Source organism: Colletotrichum siamense (assembly GCF_013390195.1).
Source record: "Colletotrichum siamense strain Cg363 chromosome Unknown KSG_Cg363_contig01, whole genome shotgun sequence".
Taxonomy (NCBI): Eukaryota; Fungi; Ascomycota; class Sordariomycetes; order Glomerellales; family Glomerellaceae; genus Colletotrichum; species Colletotrichum siamense.
In genome coordinates, this window is record NW_023501014.1 from 4,204,372 (window position 1) to 4,224,914 (window position 20,543).

At 57.7% G+C, this 20,543-nt stretch overlaps 4 protein-coding genes across 4 annotated transcripts; 3 read left to right on the plus strand and 1 right to left on the minus strand.

Annotated features, from left to right (window-relative positions):
• Window positions 1–688: 688 nt before the first annotated feature.
• CGCS363_v001067 (uncharacterized protein) lies at window positions 689–1,980 on the plus strand (the record flags this gene model as incomplete). Its single annotated transcript, XM_036632916.1, has 3 exons — window positions 689–989; window positions 1,070–1,387; window positions 1,439–1,980. The coding sequence occupies 3 exons, from the start codon at window positions 689–691 to the stop codon at window positions 1,978–1,980; spliced, it is 1,161 nt and encodes a 386-aa protein (XP_036502712.1).
• Window positions 1,981–3,810: 1,830 nt separating this feature from the next.
• Window positions 3,811–4,345, minus strand: CGCS363_v001068 (uncharacterized protein; the record flags this gene model as incomplete). The annotated part of the gene is made up of 3 exons (XM_036632917.1): window positions 3,811–4,156; window positions 4,206–4,273; window positions 4,337–4,345. 3 exons carry the CDS (start codon window positions 4,343–4,345, stop codon window positions 3,811–3,813), a joined length of 423 nt encoding a protein of 140 aa, XP_036501562.1.
• A 4,029-nt stretch (window positions 4,346–8,374) lies between these two features.
• On the plus strand, window positions 8,375–11,770 carry CGCS363_v001069 (uncharacterized protein; the record flags this gene model as incomplete). The annotated part of the gene is made up of 1 exon (XM_036632918.1): window positions 8,375–11,770. The coding sequence occupies one exon, from the start codon at window positions 8,375–8,377 to the stop codon at window positions 11,768–11,770; it is 3,396 nt and encodes a 1,131-aa protein (XP_036501561.1).
• Window positions 11,771–17,710: 5,940 nt separating this feature from the next.
• On the plus strand, window positions 17,711–20,059 carry CGCS363_v001070 (Flavin carrier protein 2; the record flags this gene model as incomplete). The annotated part of the gene is made up of 3 exons (XM_036632919.1): window positions 17,711–18,029; window positions 18,084–19,655; window positions 19,707–20,059. The coding sequence occupies 3 exons, from the start codon at window positions 17,711–17,713 to the stop codon at window positions 20,057–20,059; spliced, it is 2,244 nt and encodes a 747-aa protein (XP_036502584.1).
• Window positions 20,060–20,543: the final 484 nt, after the last annotated feature.

Consider the following 20,543-nt stretch of genomic DNA (forward strand, 5'->3'; position numbering starts at 1 on the left):
ACACAACTGCCGCATCTGCTGCATCTGTCTGCAGGAAACGTCGAGATACCCTGGCAGACCTCGCCCTCCTTCTGGGGCCCCTTCTTTCGCTTTCTGAGCTTGGGTTGCAATCAGCCCACGGCAAGAGAAATAAGTTGGGGAGCCGACCCAATTTTGACGCCGGTCACCTCACAGAAAAACTTCCAACTTTGGTACTCCATCCTGCCAGTGCCGCACTCGCAGCCAGGCTCGACCCTTTCACTCATCTCGATTGGCCCGTTGCCATCTTCGCTTCTTGCCCCCGTCCCGTGTCCGCATTGGCCCTGCGCCCGCGTTATTGCACGAGGAGGCGCTTGCCGGCCGCGAAGCTTGGTTTCCCTTTTCCGACGTCCATTTGTTGATGCTTCCCCATCAATTCCTTGTTGTGGAGGGAACAGACATCTCGCCTGTCACTTTGTACTCTCAGGGGTTACCATAACAACGTCGTCTTGATCGTCTGTTGCAAGTCACAACCACTGCCGACATTGTCAAAGGAGGAGACTGCATCTCTGCTTCTCGGGATTCCGTCCTGGCTCTTCTGTCTCTACCGTCGTCCGAAGTTGCATCATCACCATATGTCATAGCAACCCCGCGGGCCCTGACTTCGACATTGCTAAAGGACCATCAGCTTCGTGGCATCATTGGACGTGGGCGGCAGATGGTCTCCATCATGTCCTACCAGTATCCTCCCCTACCCAACACTCCCGAGGTGGACATGTCTCACCCCGGGTACGCGCCCGGCTACAGCGCGCAGGCTCCGGGTCCTCCGATGATGGTCCCGAGATCCCACGATCAATCAATCAAGGAGCGCGAGGAATCCTTCCCACAGGCGAGTCTGAAGTTGAAACGTTCGAGGACTAAGCCTAATGTCAGACCGCGGCAGGCCAACATCCCCGACCCAAGCCAGGCTGCGTTGGCGAACGACAAGAAGAGAAACAAGCTAGGTTACCATCGAACCTCGGTAGCTTGTGGTAAGTGCTTGCCTATAGCCGTTCCGGTCCTCGCCGGACGGTGGCAGACCCAGGGAAACACGCTGACAATGGTCGACAAGGACACTGTCGTCGACGGAAGATCCGTTGCATCCCCTCGCCTTCCGACACCCTGGGTAGATGTATCAACTGCATCAGACTGAAGAAGGAGTGCAGCTTCTATCCCGTAGACCAGCCACCGGCACCGCAGTCGACAGAGGCGCGGCCAAAGGCGCCATCCCGAGCTTCGACAGGGCCCAAGGTCACGTCTGCGTCTTCGTCCCCGGCTATGGCTCCTGGCCAGTCGCCGGACATGTCCCAATACCAGCAGTACCAGCACGTGGCGATGCCTCCAGCAAACATGGCCCCGCCCGCAATGAGACCGGCGGGCGTCGAAGGGGGTAAGCTGGTGCGCTTGATTGAAAGCCGAGGAGTTGCTAACAGCGTAATAGTACCCTCTGGCGCGTCCTCGTCCTCTCGTCCGTTTGACTTTCAGGGTCAGCAAATGGCAAATTGGATGCCGCATGACGCGACTTCCGGCGCTGCAAAGCCTTCTAACCTGAACGAGACGTGGACATCGTACCCGCAGGAGTCGCCAATCACGCCGTCCTTTTCGCCGTACACTCCTCAAGGGCCTGGCCCTGTCGGTTGGGGGGCAGCCATCAACACTGATCCTAACATTCGCGACGAGATGAACTGGGCCTCTTTTGTACCAGCCGGCTCGGTGCCGTTCCCCGGCCAAGCCCAGATGCCGAACCAGTTCGCCGGCATACCTCAAGGCCGCTCCTTTGGAAGGAAATCATCGACCATGTCGATGGACATGTACTCAACCCCTCTTGCCACTTCGGTGGCCGGTTTTGACCCGCAAGGCGCGTCTCTGTCCGCCGGCGCAGTGCCACCCGCGGGTTACGGATCTTGGGAGCAGCCGTATACCTACACCAAGTCGAGCGAGGGAGGATACGAATGGAGCTATGACGACAGCCGCGAGCAGTAAGCTCTGACGTGAAGACAAGGTCTTGTCGACGAAGCCAGTTCTCGCCCTCCCCGAAGACTACGAAACGATTACTAGACTTTACAAGTCAGCTATATAACAACAGAAGCGGAGGAAAACAGGAACTTTCAACAGCATTTGCATTTAACGGACCATTTTTGAAATTCAAAAGATACCCGCAACCGCTTTGAAAGCGGCGTCATGCAGCCCGGCGCAGTAACGGATGCAGCATTTGAGCGACTTCGATTCTTTCATTGGGAGGAAAAGGAGAGAGAGGAGGGATTCACAAAAGGGACTGGGGAGCTTTTGTCCAATTTCAGCAAGGCGAGGCCGTTTATGAACGAAAGGATATTGGGGGGATCTTGAGAAACGACGCGGCCTTGCGACACAACCCCTGAAGGAGGAAGTGCATTTTGTCTGGTTCAGAGGCCCAAGCTTGACGAGGCCTGCAACACGGGGGTCACACGAGACGCCAAGTGATGGATCCTCGGGGCAATCGACGGCGCGAACCAGAGAACCATGACGTCTGCTTCTGGTCGGCTCGATTACAAACAGCTTATACGCAGAGGATGGGACGCGGTCTGCCTTGCCGTCGCTGTCATTGCAAACCATGGCTTTCTGCGGTCTGGCAGGTTGACACGTCTACGCTCTGGGCCGATGCGCTTCCTCTGTCGGGAATCAAAGACATACGAGCAAGGGACGTCAAATTTGGGTGTATGAACACAGGCGCGGAGGCGGAGTGGGTGGGGCCGCAAGGGAGGATGGTGCCGGAAACCCGGTTCACGGACGGAGCGCCGCTTCCCACGACGGCGCATAGCCGTGGTAGTGTCAACTCCACCTCCTGGCCTCAGCGATGACCATCGGCGACTACATACTCAGCGCGATCGTTAGGGTGAGGTGCAGTTGGATGGAAGGAAGAACTGGTGGGAAAAGTTCAAAAAAAGGGGGGGCAGCATTTGGGGGGTACACACGCATTCCGGAGGGTTCTGACGACGGCTTCATGTTCGATTCTTCATTCTTTTTGCTTTCTTTCTTCGTTTTCTTCGATTCGTATTCTCTCTTTCACACCATTTGCCCCCGCACTCGTTTATTTTTCCCTCCCATTCTCCGTCACACCCCCTTTACGATTATGTAGATTTGACGCTTCTGATTGATGAGCCCTTCAAAAACCCACATCACTTCCCCCAGACATGTTTAGGTAGTTCGTTTATTTTCTCCATGAATAGGCCATCTTCTCGAGCGTACTGATTTCTGCGGTGGATGGCTCCTTGTATTGATATACCGCTGAAAGTAACATATATGATTCGGCGTCCTCCATGGCACCCTGAAGTGGTCGTGTACTATATCAAAGCCCGCGATGTCCGGCATGAACTCTTCGTCAGCCCAGTGTCATTGCCTTGGCCCGTATGTGAATAGCGTTTGATATTTCAAACACAGATGCCCTGGAATGATCGTACGCGATGCACCAAGATGCTGCCTGGCGATAACTTGGAGACGGCAACGTAGCAGATAGCAGGCGACCTTTTCCAGCTGCCTCCTTGAGAACCCTCTCGGTGGACCAGCTGTCGTCGCGGCTTTCAACCTGATCACAATCCCGAAAGCGTTGGCTCGGTCGTCGGGGTCTGGCGTTTCGAGACACGAACTGCTGCCGTGTCGTTGCCGTGCTTATTTGTACCGGGTCCTGCCATCTCAAACCGGAGGCCCCGTCCTAGTCTCCAGGGCGTACACGGTTGACCGCGAGGCCCCGCCCTAAGTTCCAGCAACGACTCCGTCCAACGTCCTCCGCACTGCCTTTGCATTCCCTACGCCCCCCCACCTCGAACCAATACCAACTCACTGCACCAGCTGCCATGTGAGGACCAACAGCGTCACGTAGGCCGCCAGACTGAGCACGGTGAGCAGGGCGACGCTGTTGCCCGAGGTGCGGAACTTGCGGACGACGGAGACGGAGCCGTCGGCGTCCTCCTTGGGGGAGGTGAAGAACTGGCGGTTGCCCTCGTGGCGGCGGTAGATTGCGACGAGCATGACGGCGGCGCCGTAGACGGCAAAGAGGGCGCCGATGGCGTAGAACTCGGACGTGAAGATCTTGAGGATGATGAGGGCGAAGGAGAACTGCGAGAGGGCGGTGCGCATGTAGGCGCCCTCAAAGGTCCGCTGGGCGGCGCGGATCTCGACGAGCCTGGGGGTGGTTAGACAGGTGCTGGGAGACGGTGATGACGGAGGCTTACTCTTCGGCGGTCAAGATGACCGACCGTGCCCTGTGAAGGCGCAGATGAAGATGGTCTTGAGGGTTTGGCTGCGGCGTGTAAGTATCGAAGGCGAATGGTCACCACTTGAGTGGATTCCGAATGATACGAACCTGGAACATGTTGAGTTGGATGAGAGGTTCAAAAGGCAATCAAGTGTTTTTGCAATCCGATCAATCCGACGCACAGAGATCGCCTTCAAAAAGGTGAAGCCTACGACGAGGGAAGGCAGGTATGAACATCCCCAGAGTCGACGATCACGAACGGCGGGTTTAGAGTTTCCTGGCAGGTGATCTCGGCCGCTGCTTGGCTCGCCGATGGTGTCGGGGATGCATCAGGTGCGGCTGATTAGATAAGGCAATAGCCGTGGCGGCAGCCAATGGCCGATGCTCATGTGGAGCAGCAGGGAGTACTAGAAGTATTCATCGCAGAGTCTCTGCCATTGCGTGCATGGCATGGCATGGCGTCGTGCATTTGTCTGCTGTCGCAAGTGCTATCTATCTGTCTTGCTCCCGCCCCAGGCCTGCATCGCATGGCTCACTCAGCTCGAGGGTCTCTGGTGGACTCTGCCAGATGCAAAGATCTTGGCAATCCAACGCCGCAGCGCTTCATTGGCGCTGCCGGCTGACTGTTGCTAGATACATTCGCGCTGCCATGTTCGGGTAGTGCACCGGTCCGGTCGGCGAGAGGTAATTCGTCAACAGGATGATCAGGTCGCCCATTTGGCTTTCAACCTCGAGCAATGTGACGCAATCAGGGCAGGTGAATGTCTCTGTCCACTGGTGCCAACAGGAACCCTTTGGTTCAGCTGGCAGTCGCCGGGGCTCGTTGCATCGGCGATCTCGAGTGGTTTTCTCTCCTATCCTCTCCTCGTACCTGTGGTGGTGCATCTTGACGACATCTGCCGGAATGCAATGCCCACGATGGCCGGGCTTGTGCCGCAGCGGCACACCGCAAATCGGGACTTCGGAGTCGGTGTGGCGCTGCGCAGCCTCGATGGTGCTTGTTCTGTGCCGTGGTCGGCGAGGTGCACCGCCCGGTCTTCCTTGTCGTTGAGAAACTGCTTGAGTGGTCGCCCAGGGTTCCCGACGTCGATAAAATAACCCGAGTGCCATCACCGCACCGCAGCTTGCGGCTGTGCTCAATGGTGCCAGACCCCACAGATAGATATCCGTCCCTGGCGTCCGATGCGGCGCGACGTTTGCCATGTTTCGTGGATGCGAGAGCGATGACATGACCACGAGAGCGACGCGAAGAAACGCTTTGCTAGCAACGGTTCCAGCGCTGCAACAGTCAACGTGCCGCACCTGTCAGCCACAGCTCCGCGGGGATGCCATCCCGGAGCAGGGGCCGGACAATGACATCAACCGCTGCAGGTCTGACTGACGATCGCCAGGAGGTTCTCGAGGCCAAACACATTGCGACATCCAAGGAAGAGAGGGACGGGTCGAAATGTGAATCAGCCGGATATGGAAGTGTGCCTCTCGGTGAGCACAGGCTGACCGGAGCACGACCTAAGAGATTAAGCAGCAAGCAGCAAACACCAAACCAAGCATCAAGCATCAAGCTCTCGAGGGTCGAGGGATGCGGCAGTGGCTGCTTTCTGTAACGTGCTGCGTGGGTTACCATAGGGCGTGTCTGTGTCTGTCTGCCCTGGGGCTGAGGAGAAAGCCCAGCGGGTGCATCAGAGAACGCCTCGCTCGTCGAGGAAAAGTGGAAGAAGTGCAGCTGGGCGTAACATCCATGGAGGTTAGGTAGTCGGATACCTCGGTTGACAGCGAGGAAGCGGTGGGCAGCGGAGGTTCCTTCCAATCTGAGCCCCCGGCCCCCATTCCGCCCTACGGCCAAGTGTGCCTGTGGCTGCTGCTACTTGCTGGGTACATAGTGGCTGCGTCCTCCACTCACAGCGGTCCCTTGATTTAGAGGACCCACCGTGCGGGTCGTCGTGCTGCGAGAGGTCCCGCGGAACGAACAAGACTTGGACTAAAATGCGAAGGGTAAGGGAAAGCGAGAGGACGTACTCCGTAGACGGGAAAGAGGGGGGAAGCTTTTCGGGGGTCCAGCGAAGAAACACGCAGCGGCGCCAAATAAGGTACGGGGCCACTGCACTATGTAGTGTAGGATTACCTTACGCAGTAGGTGTGCAGGTGGTGCTCCCTCGTACCTTGTGTCGGGTGGTTCGCATTTGCTTGCATTCCACTGGACGGATGCCTTGCAGCAAGGCAGCCAGAGGAACCCCTCAGCATCGATGTATGGTCCTTTCTAGTGTAAGATGCGCCGTCTGGCCACTGGCTATCAGATGCTTTTCGTCAGATGTCTCTCAACTCTGCTCTATTAGCATTTGCTACCTGTGAGAAAGCACATGCCTCCTCGCGGCGGTTGAGGTTTCGGCTGAACGACTGGTCTGAACCCTCGACTGGTCGTCCACGACGATGGCTGTAGTTGGTGTCGACAGCCCGAACAAGCCAGGAACCTTATGGGACCTGGACCTGGACTGGGCCTGACTACGGCCTGCTGCCCCCTCTTCAACTGTAACCGCATCTCGTCGAGCAGAGGGCGGCGTTGTGGCGGCGCATTACCGCCTCGGTGGGCTGCGCATCCCGACCAGGATGTTGCCGCCCACAATCGACACGAAATCCGACCGAGACAACTCGATGTGGGATGGGATGGGATGGGATGGGAGCTCTCCTACGCTACGCAGTCCCAAGGTATGCAGTAGCTAGCTGAACCTGAACACAGACAGCAGGACGGCCAGAGAGACAAGACAACCCAGAGACAAGCAGGTGATGGCACTAGACTAGGCAGACTGGACAGCAGCCCTAGACAGGCCCCGTCCCGTCCATCTCCATGTCTCTGTTGTCCAACGGCAAGGTACCTCAGGTAGATACTTGCTACTGCCATACTGGTGACGTTGGTTTGGCCTGCAGCAGAGGTACGCTTGACGTGCTGTGCTGTTCTATGCAGCACAGAGAATAAGCCGTCGACCTTAACTTTACCAACCTACTTGCTTTAGGTAGATACTTTAGCCACACCTCACTTGGCTTCCGCTCCCTTGGATCAGCTACCTGCGCAGCCGTACCTTGGGCAGGTACCTTCCAAGTCCCGCGTCCCACCCCCAACCTTCCAACCACACAGCACTCGTCCCTTTCGTCCCATCGTCCATTGGGCATCTTCCTCTCTCTCACTCTCCCATCACCCTCTCCCCTCCTTCAGATCTGTCCGTCTCCAAGGCTTGTCGACTCTGCCACAATCAGTCCGATGCCACGACCTTAGGCTCTCTCCCACGCGCCTCGCCTCGTTTTCCAGTCTCTGCATGAAATCATCGAGTCTCGTCCAGCCTCTGCCGCGCCCCGGACACTGGATTTCGAGCCTCTTTAAACATACAGATCGCGGATAATCAGTCGCATATCCCACTCCCGTCATCCCGCTCCGCGCTCCCTGCTGAACGTTCGAACCCCCGCCAAAACCACCATCCTCCGGTCCACCAGTCTCCATTTTGGACATCTCCCTTTTTGCTACCACCAACATCACAAGAGCGTGAGCGCATCGCCAGAAGCCGCAATTACGGTCGCACCAGCACACACAGTTGGCACTGCTGATCGTTAGGCCCATTCCGACCCTTGCTGCTTGTCCCCGGTTCTTGGTGCGGCGGCGCGCGCAAAAGACATCAGCCAGCAGAATAAGCGCTGGTCAAAAGACGCCGCCAACCCACCTCTCTCTGGACCACCCTACCGCCGCCCCTCCACCACGGAACACATTTCTTGTGGCTTTCTCCCCCAGCCTGCCGAGGGCCAGACGTTTCTCTCCCAGAAACAACATCTTCCTCCAGCGCAGCCTTGATTTTGTCGGATTAACGCACATTTATTTGCCACGAAAGTTGGCTACACCATTTGACGAGGCCCGCAAGACGCTCTCTTACTGTGCTTGCCAACACTCGCTTCCGCCTGCCGTGTCGTGTTGCTCCTACAGCTACTACTCTACGCAAGAACATGACATAGTATTCCCCAAGCATCGGGAGCGAACCTGCCTCAGCCTTGGTCTCCAGTCACTTGATCAACTTCCAAGACCGGCCAAAGCTGTAAACAAGACCTAGATATTCTCCATCCAACGCCGTCCGCTCTTAAGCGCGCCCGGCTCAATCATCAGTCACCATGACTTCGACCTACGCCGTCCCAGCCTCGTTCCACGACGAGCAGGCGAACGAACCCCGCAACCCCTCCCCGCCGACAGGAGGCAATCAGCGCCGATTGACTGCCACCTCCTCGTTTGACCCGAATCACCTCTCGCCCGCGTCGCAACTCCAGAGCAGCTCCGTGTCGCCCAACTACAACGACACCCCGGCCGAGTCCATCTCAACCTCCTACAGCCAGTACCACAGCGACTACACCAGTGACATGGATGACTCCCTCGACCCCTTTTTTGGCGTCGACTTCAACGCAACAGAGCCCGGCACGCCATCATTCCTTGGCCCGGAGAGCAGGACCGACAGTTTCGGCCAGAACGCCATCGCCCAGAGCTTCAGTGAGGCCCGGAAGCGCAACGGAACCCTGGAGGCCAACTCGTATCCCTTCACCCCCGAACAGACTGCTTCGCTCCACACCACGTCCCCGGGGAGCGACCGCAGGACGATTGCCAAGTCCGTGCCCGACCGCCTCCCAACTTCTATCTCACCTCAGGAGCTCCAAAGACCTTTCCAGGCGCAGTCTTTCGCCCCCTACGCGGTGCAGCAGCCCACCCTTCAGCCGACGCCCGACCCCAGCGGCAGCGGCCGTTCCAGCGAGGACGGGGCCGTGCCGTCCCCGGCCATGGCCGCCGCCCAGAGCCCGCGAGTCACCGTCTCCATGTGGGGCAAGGACGACGCCGAGCCTGTGCAGTCGATCGAGCGCACCTTCACCCCGGACGACGAGAACTCGTCGACGGCGCGCGGCGGCGGCATCAGCTCTGCAGGGGACCTGATTTCTTCGCAGGAACATGCGCCATCCCGGCGCTCATCTTTCAGCCGCCGGGGCCTGGATCCCGACAACAGGCCGTCGATCGAGGTCGACAGTGTCAATGAGATGGTGAGGGGCCGCCAGATTAATGAAAAGAACCAGGAGGTCGACCACTGGCTCAACAAGTCCATCGCTCCGCCTCCGCCTCAGGAGACCGTGCAGGCCAGTCCCAAAGACGTGGCCGAGGATGAACGTCTGAACAGGCCCATTGACCTCGGTGACCAGACCGAGAATCGCCAGCAGTCAGGACAGACCTACTTTACCGGTGGAGGCGGCGAGATGACAGCCACAGACTTGCACATAATGCGCCAAAATAGAGTCTGGGGCGACGCGCCGACAATTCAACAGATTAGCGGACCAAGCACGGATAGGTATCAACCAGAATCGTCACAAGCCGCCATCGCCCGCTTCAACAGGATGTGCATGGACAATGAGTCCATCGTCTCTAAGGCAGCTACATGGGGCACCCGCCGCCGAAACTCACTGCCTAGTCTACACGACGTGGACACCGAGAATGTCACCAGTGGCAGCTTATTGAAGAAGTTGTCCATCAGCAGGGGCGAGGGCGGCCGGAGACCGAGCATCCTGAAAGAGCTGCGCGGCATTGTTCGCCGACCGAGCGCCACGTTCAAACGGTCGAGGAGCATCCACGAGGACGAGCCCGCCAGAGCTGAGGCGTCGCCTACGGAGAAACGGGACAGCTTGCCTAGCCTCATGCCAGGCCGCACCGGCAGCTGGGGCACCAAGAAGGCGCCGACACCAAGCATCAACACCGCCCTGATCTCCATGGGCGGCACCGTGGCCTCCATCGGGACGACCCACGCCAGGACCGGCTCGATCACTGCCACGCCAATCACGTCGCCCAAGAGCCCCTTTGGCGGACTGCAGGTCAGGAATACTCTGCGACGACCAAGGAGCAAGTCCGACCTGCCCAAGGGAAGCAGTGGCAGTGGCGAGACACACTCCAACCTCGTGGGCATGTGGAGGAAGACGGGCGGTCCGCCAGTGGCCAACCTCGCAAAGACTTCATCCACCAACCTCGACCTGGATGATGACGATGACGACGACGACGAGTTTGAGGAGGGCGAGGCCAACTCCGAGTCTGGCAAGCTGATTGACAGCATCACGCCGAACTTTGCAGGATTTCAGCAGCACATTCTGAGTCTGAATCCGGACCTGGCTGACAACCACAACTTCCTCGTCGACCGAATTGCCCACCAGCAGGTCGTTCGGTACAAGACGCTCCTCAACGCCAAGGTCAAGCACCTCGTCATCGGGGCAGCCTGCACGAGCGGCAATCTCTGCCAGGCCCGTGGCGGCCGCCCCGTCCTCCTCGATCAGCGTGGTGACCTCCGCGAGCTCGACCCGTTGTCGACCGGGCTTGACTCGGGAGACGGGGATTCGACACCCATCGAGGGTGCTATCACCAAAGATAGCTTCCCCCAGGACATCCCCATGCCGCCCACCCAGTCTCTGCCGGCTGAATTCGAATGTCAACTGTGCTTTGCGCTAAAGAAACCAAAGAAGCCGTCTGACTGGACCAAGCACGTCCACGAAGACGTGCAGCCATTCACCTGCACCTGGGACAGATGCAGAGACCCCAAGATCTTCAAGCGCAAGGCCGACTGGGTGCGCCACGAGAACGAGGGGCACCGCCACCTAGAATGGTGGACCTGCGACGTCGAGGACTGCCGCCATACCTGCTACCGCCGCGACAACTTTTTGCAGCATCTCGTCCGTGAACACAAGTTCACCGAGCCCAAGAACAAGACAAAGGCGGCCATCAAGCGGGCCGGTGGCATGGACCCGACCTGGCAGAAGGTGGAGCAGTGTCGCCATGAAACGACCAAGAAGCCCCAGGAGGAGCCGTGCCGGTTCTGCGGGAAGCAGTTCCCGTCGTGGAAGAAGCTCACGGTTCACCTGGCCAAGCACATGGAGCACATCAGCCTGCCCATCCTCCGGCTTGTTGCGGCCAAGGAGCTGGAGCCGGACACGATCATCAGCCCCGTGCAAGATCCGCCCCCGAGGACCATCTTCCCAGACCCCTTGAGCGCCACGTCGGCCGTCAAGACCGAGCCGTCTCAGCCGCAGGGCTTCATGGACCCGTACCAGCAAAACATGATGCCAAACAGCGGGTTCCAGTCCATGGATCAGTTTAGCTACGCGACGGGCAACGCCGGCAACTCTTTTGACTACATGTATGGGACACAGTACACGAACAATGGCCAGTCGATGGGCGGCCACAACATGCTGGGTGTCAACCAACCCGTCAACCGCGGGTTCAACCAGCAATACCAGAACGCCAACAACATGGGCATCTCTGGTCACTTTACGGGTGCACAGCAGTTTGGGTCGATGGACACTGAGCCCTTCCCCTCCCTGGATCAGAATGCCTTGGGACTACAGCAGCCCTCGCAAATGAGCTCCCAGATGACCTACGATGGGCTCATGGGACAAAACAGCATCAACAAGAACCAGTACGGCTCTCAGGGGTCGATTTCACCGTACTCACACTCGCCCCTCCAAGGCGGCGGCGGTTTCTATCCCCCCCAGTGAGGTGTGATTTGTCGAGAGTTTATCCGGTCTTCAGATCAGATTGGCGCGTGTTTTGGATACCCCTCTTACCTTGTGTATTGTTATGTCGACTACAGAGCTGCTCAGACAAGCTTGGTGTTGGAAGGGTGAATTCTTTTTCATGAAATTTTGACGAAACATCTATCACGGCCGACACAGGATGGGAGTGGCGAGGCGTCCACGAGTGAAATAGTAAAACGGATATGACGTGTTTTATTTACCAGCAGCGAGTGCTGTTGTTGGCCAGGACTGAAGCAGTTTGCTATGTTGTTCGGGCACCGGCCGATGTTGGGCAGGTGGTGACGAGATGAGGCCGCCGAGGAACACAGACAGCGGACTGCTTCGAGTGGGCGGGAAATTATTATTTTTTCTCTTTGACAATGTAAAAAACCCGGATAGACAAACCATACGCACTACGCAAAGCAAGCCTACCTGTTGTTATCTGATGGCAGTGCACGCACGCGATGTGACATGTTGCGTGAGATGGGACACCTCCCCCCTTGGGTCCACCAGAGAAGCATTTTTAGCACCCGTCAGTCCAATTTTCCAGAAGGGCCGACGAATGGACGAGAATCGATCTGGCGAGGGTGGGTGATTTGCGCCCAGCTGCCGAAGCGAGCCGGATCCCCGAGGAGTTATCGAGACGGACGCAGGCCGTTGGACGGGTGGCCAGAGGAGGAACCAGGTTTTTGGGTGGAGGGACCACAGATTACCAAGGCAAGAAGACGCAAGACCAAAAGCAAAAAAAGCGTGTTGCAATTCGCAAATGATGGAGAAGGGGTGGTGGGATGGGGATTGCGAGGACCCGCTTCATACGAGGCGCAATGCCTCCCCACCCGCCCCGGTTCACTGTTCACTGCTCACTGTTCTTGAGCAGCTGCCAGCGCGTCGTGGGTTGTGGATAAGTGGTTAATGACGGGACGGACGGCGGGCTGGCGGGCGGCGGGCACAGGTGGATGATCCCCGATGCGCTCTTGTGCACGCAAGACGGAAGATGGCGGGAGGGGGCTGTTGCATATCTCTGTTGCGGGAAGGAGATGGGAGGAGACGGACGGAGACGGGGGACGGAGGTTATTCTGGATCTGGGGCCTGATTGTCGGTATCGTGCATGGAAGCGTGCGTGAGGTAGAGAGGTGTTGGTGGGAGGTCCTTGTTAGAGGGCGTCGGTCTGGATTTCTTGATGGGGAAGGCATGGGCGGTTCATGGGGGCATGGATTTTGGTGACGGCGCTTTCGACGGTGCAGAGCTGCGATGTGTGATGTGATGTCTGCCTTTTCTTGGGTTGAGCTGCGAGCTGAGACATCATGTCTTGCCTTGTAGCTTCGGCCCGGCCGGTTAGACACTAGGACCGAGGGGGCGTGAACATTCCTAGGAGAAGCAACGGAAGGCTCTCGGGACAAGGCCTTCTTTGCAGATTGGCGAGGGAAAAGAGAGGCGGAAGATCAGGGCATTGTTGGGCCGCGTTTCTGGCGCAGCAGGCGGAGGGGGATTATGACGAATGGGAGGTATATTGAGGTTCTTGTTAATGTGCTCTGTCATGTTTGATACCGTGATGTGAGTAGTGTGTCCCGAGGGGTCGGAGCACGGGGATGGCAATGGAGGCATGATGCATGTTTGGATGGGGAGGCAGCCAGTGACGGATGTTTCTTTTACAGTTTTGTGTTTCCCCGTGGGATAACTGTAGATACGGTAGAGGACTAATCAATGGCTACGTGGTTTGCTGTGAGAAGCACTCTGCATACACGAGAGGTTACCTAGGGGTTGAAGCACACGGCGTTGAACCAAGGTTTCTGGCGTTTTGTTTCTGGTGATCGACCTTTTGGTAGGGTGACAGTGGCATGACGGACAAACACTGAGACAGACACATTCCTCGGGATGGCAACCGTGAAGCCCGCACGACGTTGCCGACTGGCGAGACGATGACGGCGGGCTGGGGAAGGGAGGGGAGTCTCTTACTGCTGATTACGGGGATTGAGGGTTTCGTGATGGGCAGAGAGTCCCAGTCCCAGTCCCAGTCCCAGGGACGGGGAACCGAGGGCGAAGGGGAAGAAACAGACTTGTTTTGGATGGACGGTGACGAAAGACCGGATTGCATTTCAAGGTTTTGAGGGGTTTGTGAGGGGAAAGACGAGGAGTGGCTCAGCTCAGCTTTTACGCTAAAAAAGGGTTCAAGTCGACGAGAGATCGGACGGGATTGACAAGATTGGCACGTCTGAGCTGGGGGGATCTGAGGCGTGAGTCGTTGCGTAGAGGCGCATCTGCTGGCGCATCCGAGCTGGAAGGGAGGTGGCGCATGCTTGAGGCGGCGGCGGCGGCATGCTCGTGCTGTGCGTCGAACCGTCTGTACTAGACCGTCCAGACGAAGGGTTCAAGCAGGTTTGACGGGCAGAACGCACAGCAGCGCTCGAACGGACGTGGCGCGTCACTTTTCTTTCTTCACACGACCCGGTTTGCGCCACTGACAGGACGGCATGGCATGGCGAGCAGCGACAAGGCGCAACCCGGGGGGCACGGGCGGGAAAGAGGGAGCGAACGGGAGATGGGACGGCGGCAATGTAGGTACAAATTACGGTAGCAGTGTAATTCCCGACGATGCTTGATTGCTGGACGTGCTGCGAAGAGAGAGAGAGAGAGCATGGACAGACAGACGGTCAAGAGGGTGGGATCACCTTGCCTTATCTCTGTGGGACACGCGCGGCAGTTGGGGCCGTTGACGTTGACATTGACGGCGCCGGATATTGGAAAGTTTGCTGTTAAGACGATGGCGAGGGTGGTATTGACGACTTATGCTGGTAATGCTAGCCGTGCGGTTGCATGCAAGTCGTGGTAGCGATGATGGATAGAGACGGCCAGCTGGGTTATTTTTAATAGCAGGCAATTTTCCAGGGTATCAATCAGCGAGCCAGCTATCAATCAATAATCGACCCGTTCGAGGGGAAACAGTGGTTCTGGCGTCTGGTTGAGGGAAAGACAGAGTCAAGACCAAGACAATCGAGCGGGAAAATTTCCCGTAGTCTCGGTGGTGAATTTCTTCAAGCCCACCCGCCGAAGCCTACGAAGCGAGAAACATGTTCGACCTCGCGCTGGCATTCGTCGTCGTCGATTGATGATGGATGGCGTCTTTTCGTCTCCTCAGCGAAGAATTTGCTGTTCCTGCTCCTCCTTCTCCGTGATGATTGATGATGGCGCAGTTTCAGACAGGACCGGGGTCCGGGACCGGTCTGGTTCGGGATTCCCTGCTCTGGGCGTGGCGCCGGCCGCTTTACCCCCGCCCTCGCCTGCCCGCGGGGCCCTTGGTTCAATTCCATGTTCATGTTCATGTTCTCTGCCCACGCGAGACGCTCTGCCGTTTGCTGGTCGCCAACAAACCGTTCAAGTACACCTATCCCACGGAGTAAATACTTGGGTAAGAGAGATCGAACGGCGTCAGCCAATGAGCCCAATCAAAAAAGCCCCGTCGAGGCATTCGAGACCGGTTTAGCCACCCACCACCCACTACGGTAGGAAAGGAAAGGCGCGAAAAAAGAAGAAGGGAAAAAAGCACTCCCCTGTCGATCTCCTGGCCAAGCCCCCTCCGAGACCCCTGACTGATGCAGGGGCGCTTGCAAGTTGCAGCTCGGGGGGCGAGTGAGAGTTGTGAACGGTGCTGTTTCTTCAAGGCCCCTGATTGTTCACACCTACTGGATTTTGCAGCGTCTATTACTGCGTGTGGACAGCACATGCCGCTGGGCGACTGGTCAAGCGCCCGAGGGAAGAGAGACACCGGAGGTTGGGTAGCGGTTCGTTTGTGAATCATGTCCGGCGGCGGATAGGACTGTGTCTCAGCTCCACAAGAAAGAATGGACTGCCACGCAGTTTTTCTCTCTCTGTGTGTATCAAGTTCATCCGTTATTCATCGTTCAGTGCCCAGTGGTGATTGATGCCTGCTATCCGTCGTTGGATGCCGGACTCCAAACGGTGGTAATTTGGTGGCAGGTTGTAGTGAGCAGATTGGATTGCCAGGTACTCATGCAGCACGCGCATGGTGCAGAGGTACTTCCGCCCGTTGCCTGCTGGAAGTAATTTGTTCCCTGCTGCAATCCCGGGCCCCCCAATCTCTTGTTTCCTCACCAGCAAGGACTCGCAGCGGCGACGGACCAGTCCAGACTGGCCGACCACACGACACCACCACGAGTCTAGACAGATGCCATCCAGGGGCTCGTTGCTTGTGCCGTTTACGGATACCTCTGTGCCTCTGCCATGTACTGTGCGGTAAGGCACACCACGCCCGTCGGTCCGTCTGACACGCTACTGTATTCCTCCCTCTTCCCTGCAGTAGCTTCGTCCCAACTGCGCGCAGGACTCGCTCGACCGGCGAAGCTAACAACACGAAGGCGCGCCATCAGACGGGACGGCGGGCGACAAGCACGCCGCACCATGCCATGGCTGGCGCCGGTGCCGTGCCCGGCCATGGCAGTTGACGCTGAGAAGACTCTCTCCAGACTGCACAGCACAGCACAGCGGGAGATGACTGCCCACGGTACCTGAAAGCCCAACCTTGGGAAGACGACAGACCCAGTTCGTCAGCGCCGGATCGCGCGTGGGCCGTCCCAATCCTTGGGTTATTACTGGCCATATGAGGCCCGACAGGGGCAGCGACACCTTTGCAGGCCTTCGGCTGGCTGAGAGGACTCCGTGAGCAAGGAACATGTCAGGGACGAGGCTCCAATCGAACTTGCGCCTAGTGGAGGCGGCCGGGGTATGGACGGGGGTGTGGACGAACACGACGACCTGCCTTTGCTTTGCGTCTGTCTGTCTCTGCTGCTGCTGAGCGAGTGCTTCGCAGACGCTCCTCGAGAGAGAAAGGACTTCTGGTCCAGTCCAGTCCAGGGTCCATGTCCACCATGTCCCATTTCAACATGGGCCTGTGGATGAGAACAGACGACGCTGAGGTCGCTTCCAGGCTTGGGTCCCCGTCTCCCGCCAACCATCGATCGCCAATCGCTTCCCCTTCTGCCCAGTTCGTGTTCGTCCTTTTCCCTCTCCGTCCTTCTCGTCCCTCTTGCATCTGAACCACCCATCCATCCTCCCTCCCTCCTCTCTCTCCTTCCACACCACACTCTCCACCACCACCTCCTGACCGGCGTGCCTTTCTCAGCATCGTCACCTTTCGCTCGTTTCATATACCCGCCCGTGGACTTTAGCCTCTGTTCTCGCCCAGCCACTGTCTCTCCTTCTCTCTGGCTGTATCCGGCAGACACACACACACTCTCTCTCTCTCACTCCAACACACAAACATCGCGCCTTAACAACTCCATCGTCGCCTCACCAAACATAGGTTCTCGATCTTGTCCCGTCGATCCAGCTCTCTTGACGACGAGCACGAGGCCTCTCTCAGGCTCGCAACAGCAACACGACAAGGGCCCTGCAAAGGCACTTCGCTGCCCGCCCGATTTTCCCTTCTTTCCAGGTTGATCCTCGGCCGCCTTACTTTTCTCTCTCTCGTCCTTTTCTGTAGAGCTGTGCTTGCTTCTCGGTTACCTCTTACAACCTTCTTTCCAATCATCTCTCGTACTCTACAACCCGGTTTCCTTTGGTCTCACGACTCGCCCATATACCCACCCACCGACGCGACGACGACGACTTCGATAGCACTCACCCAGCTTCGACACCAGAGGACCCGACGACAACACACGGCTTCCATCTCTCACTCAATTCTGTATCAAAGCGTATCAAATTCGTGGACAGGGACGGCAAAGACTTATTGTTGGGAGTAACTTGGGAAAGAAAGAAGCTTGTAAAGGCTCAGAACGCATAGACTCTTTTTTGGATATACCCATCTGCGGCTTGGGGAAGAATCATCGATTCCCGAAACAGAAACAAACGACGACGAACCACGAACGTTTACCGAAAACCTCTTTTTATTTACTCAAAATCACAAAAATGACGCGATCCGCGCCGAGTTGGGGCCCGAGGAGGCTGTTGGCCGTGGCCGCCACCTTCGCCACCAGCACCCTCGCCGACTCGATCCTCAAGACCAGCAGCTTCACCACCTGCGGCAACGACTCCGCCATCACCGTACAGAAGATTGACATTCAGTACAACAACGACGACAAGACCGTCACTTTCGACGTAGCAGGAACGAGCGCCAAGAGCCAGAACGTAACCGCCGTGTTGGATGTTACCGCCTACGGAACCGCCATCTACTCCAACAGCTTCAACCCGTGCGATGCCGGCACCTACGTCGAGCAGCTTTGCCCTGGTATGTACTGGTTCTTGGGTGATCCTCAGGAACGCGTAAACTGACATGCCACAGTTCCCGCCGGATCCTTCTCTGCCCGCGGAACCCAGAAGATCCCCGATGAGTATGCCAGCATGGTCCCGGCTATCGCCTTCCAGGTTCCCGACATTGCTGCCCAGGCCAAGCTGCAGCTCAACACGCTGGACTCCTCAACCCAGGTTGCCTGCATCACATCCCAGGTCACCAACGGCAAGACCGCCAGCGTTGCCGCCGTTTCCTACGTCGCCGCCGGCGTTGCGGCCCTCGCTCTCGTTGCCGGCGGTGTCTCTGCCGTCAGCGGTGCCTTTGCCGGAACCAGCGCCGCCCTCAGCGGCCACGGCGGCGCCGGCACGATGAGCCCCAGTTTCACCGAGGTTGCTGGCTGGTTCCAGGGCATGGCCATGAACGGCATGCTTTCCGTCAACTACCCGCCCGTCTACCGCAGCTTCACCAAGAACTTTGGCTTCTCCACCGGCATCATTCCCTGGACCGACATGCAGATCGCGATTGACAACTTCCGCGGAGCCACCGGCGGCGACCTTACCAAGGACAGCATCGAAGTCCTCAAGAACAGCACCCTCGTCCTCAGCGACGGCTCCACCATTGACGGCAACAGCACCCTCTTCAAGGCCAAGCGCGCCATGGAGACCTTTGCCCTCCTCGCCAGAGACATTGAGACGAGCGTCAACGGAACGACCAGCGGCGACGCCGGCGACGACCCCGTCAGCACCATCAAGCAGAAGGTCCAGGGCATCACTGCCTTTGTCAACACCCTCAGTGTCCCCAAGTCCAACACCTTCATGACCGTCCTCCTCATCGTCGCCATCATCATCGCCGCCATCATCGTCGGCATTCTCCTCGTCAAGGTCATCCTCGAGTTCTGGGCCCTCTTCGGCAGCTTCCCCAAGGGCCTGGCCGGTTTCCGTGAGCACTACTGGGGATCCATCGCCCGCACCATCACCCAGCTCATTCTCCTGCTCTACGGCATCTGGGTCCTGTACTGCATCTTCCAGTTCACCAACGGCGACTCGTGGGCGGCCAAGGCGTTGGCCGGTGTCAGTCTGGGCATCTTCACGGCCATCCTCGCCTTCTTCTCCTACAAGATCTGGAGCACTGCTCGCAAGCTGAAGAACGCCGAGGGTGACGTCAGCGGCCTGTACAACGACAAGTCCAACTGGATGAAGTACTCCCTCTTCTACGAGTCCTACAAGAAGAGCTACTGGTGGATCTTTGTCCCCGTCATCATCTACGCATTCGCCAAGGGCACCATCCTCGCCGCTGGCGACGGCCACGGCATGGCGCAGACCTCCGCGCAGCTCATCGTCGAGGGCCTGATGCTCATCCTGCTCCTCTGGGCCCGCCCCTTTGAGCGCAAGTCGGGCAACGTCATCAACATCGCCATCCAGGTCGTCCGTGTCCTGTCCGTCGCCTGCATCCTCGTCTTCGTCGAGGAGTTTGGCATCGCCCAGACCACCCAGACCGTCACCGGTGTCGTTCTAATCGCCGTCCAGTCCGCCCTCACCGGCGTCCTGGCTCTCCTCATTATCTGGAACGCCGTCAACGCCTGCATCAAGGAGAACCCCCACCGCAAGCGCAGAAAGGAGATGGGTAAATCTGACCATGTATCTCAACCAAAGCACATTGCTAACCCCCCTACAGAGAAGATGCAGCGTGACATGGACACCCTCACGCCGCTCGACGCCCGCAACTCCCTCCTCATGGACCGCAAGGACCCCGAGCACGGCACTACCTTCTCCATGAGCAGCGTCCCCGAGAAGAAGGGCGGCCGCCCCGAGTCGCCCGACGCCTACCTCGGCGCTGCCGGCCACGCCCCGTACCACCCCCTGACGCCCAACACGCCTTACAACAACCCTAACGAGAGCAGGGACAACCTTGTTCTCGGCGCGGCACCCATCGCCGACAGGAACCCCACGCTGCCCAACGTCGGCGGCGGGCCCGGCTACCAAGGCGGATACGGAGGAGGCGGTGGCTACCGCGGAGTGTATCACTAAACGGTGTGCTGAACGGGAAAGAAAGGGGGGCCGCTGCCACCAGCTGGCGCGTTGCCGGCCCTTTTGAATGAACAATGAACATAGAAAACCCTACCCCAAAAGTGTGGAATGTATGAACCCAATGGATATGTATCCGATACCAAGGCCATATCCAGAAAGAGCCACTTTATATCTCTTTTTCCTTATTTTTTATTTATATTATCAACCAAATTTCCTTGCCTAGTCTCTCATTTCTCCATACCAACATACCTCTGCGCATGGTCATGATGTCGACGGCTGTAGTGTTTTTTTAAACTCTCCTATGTATCTTTCTTTCGAACAGGGGAGGGTGGGAAGGACAGTGCAGTCGCTCTCCATGTACACTACAAGAAGAGTCTACCATAACCAAAATGGACAATTCTGTTTAGTACTTTTTGACCGCAAGGTTTTTTCTAGGGGTTTCTTGCCATGGCAGCGATAAACGGGAGGAGGGTGTTTTAGATAC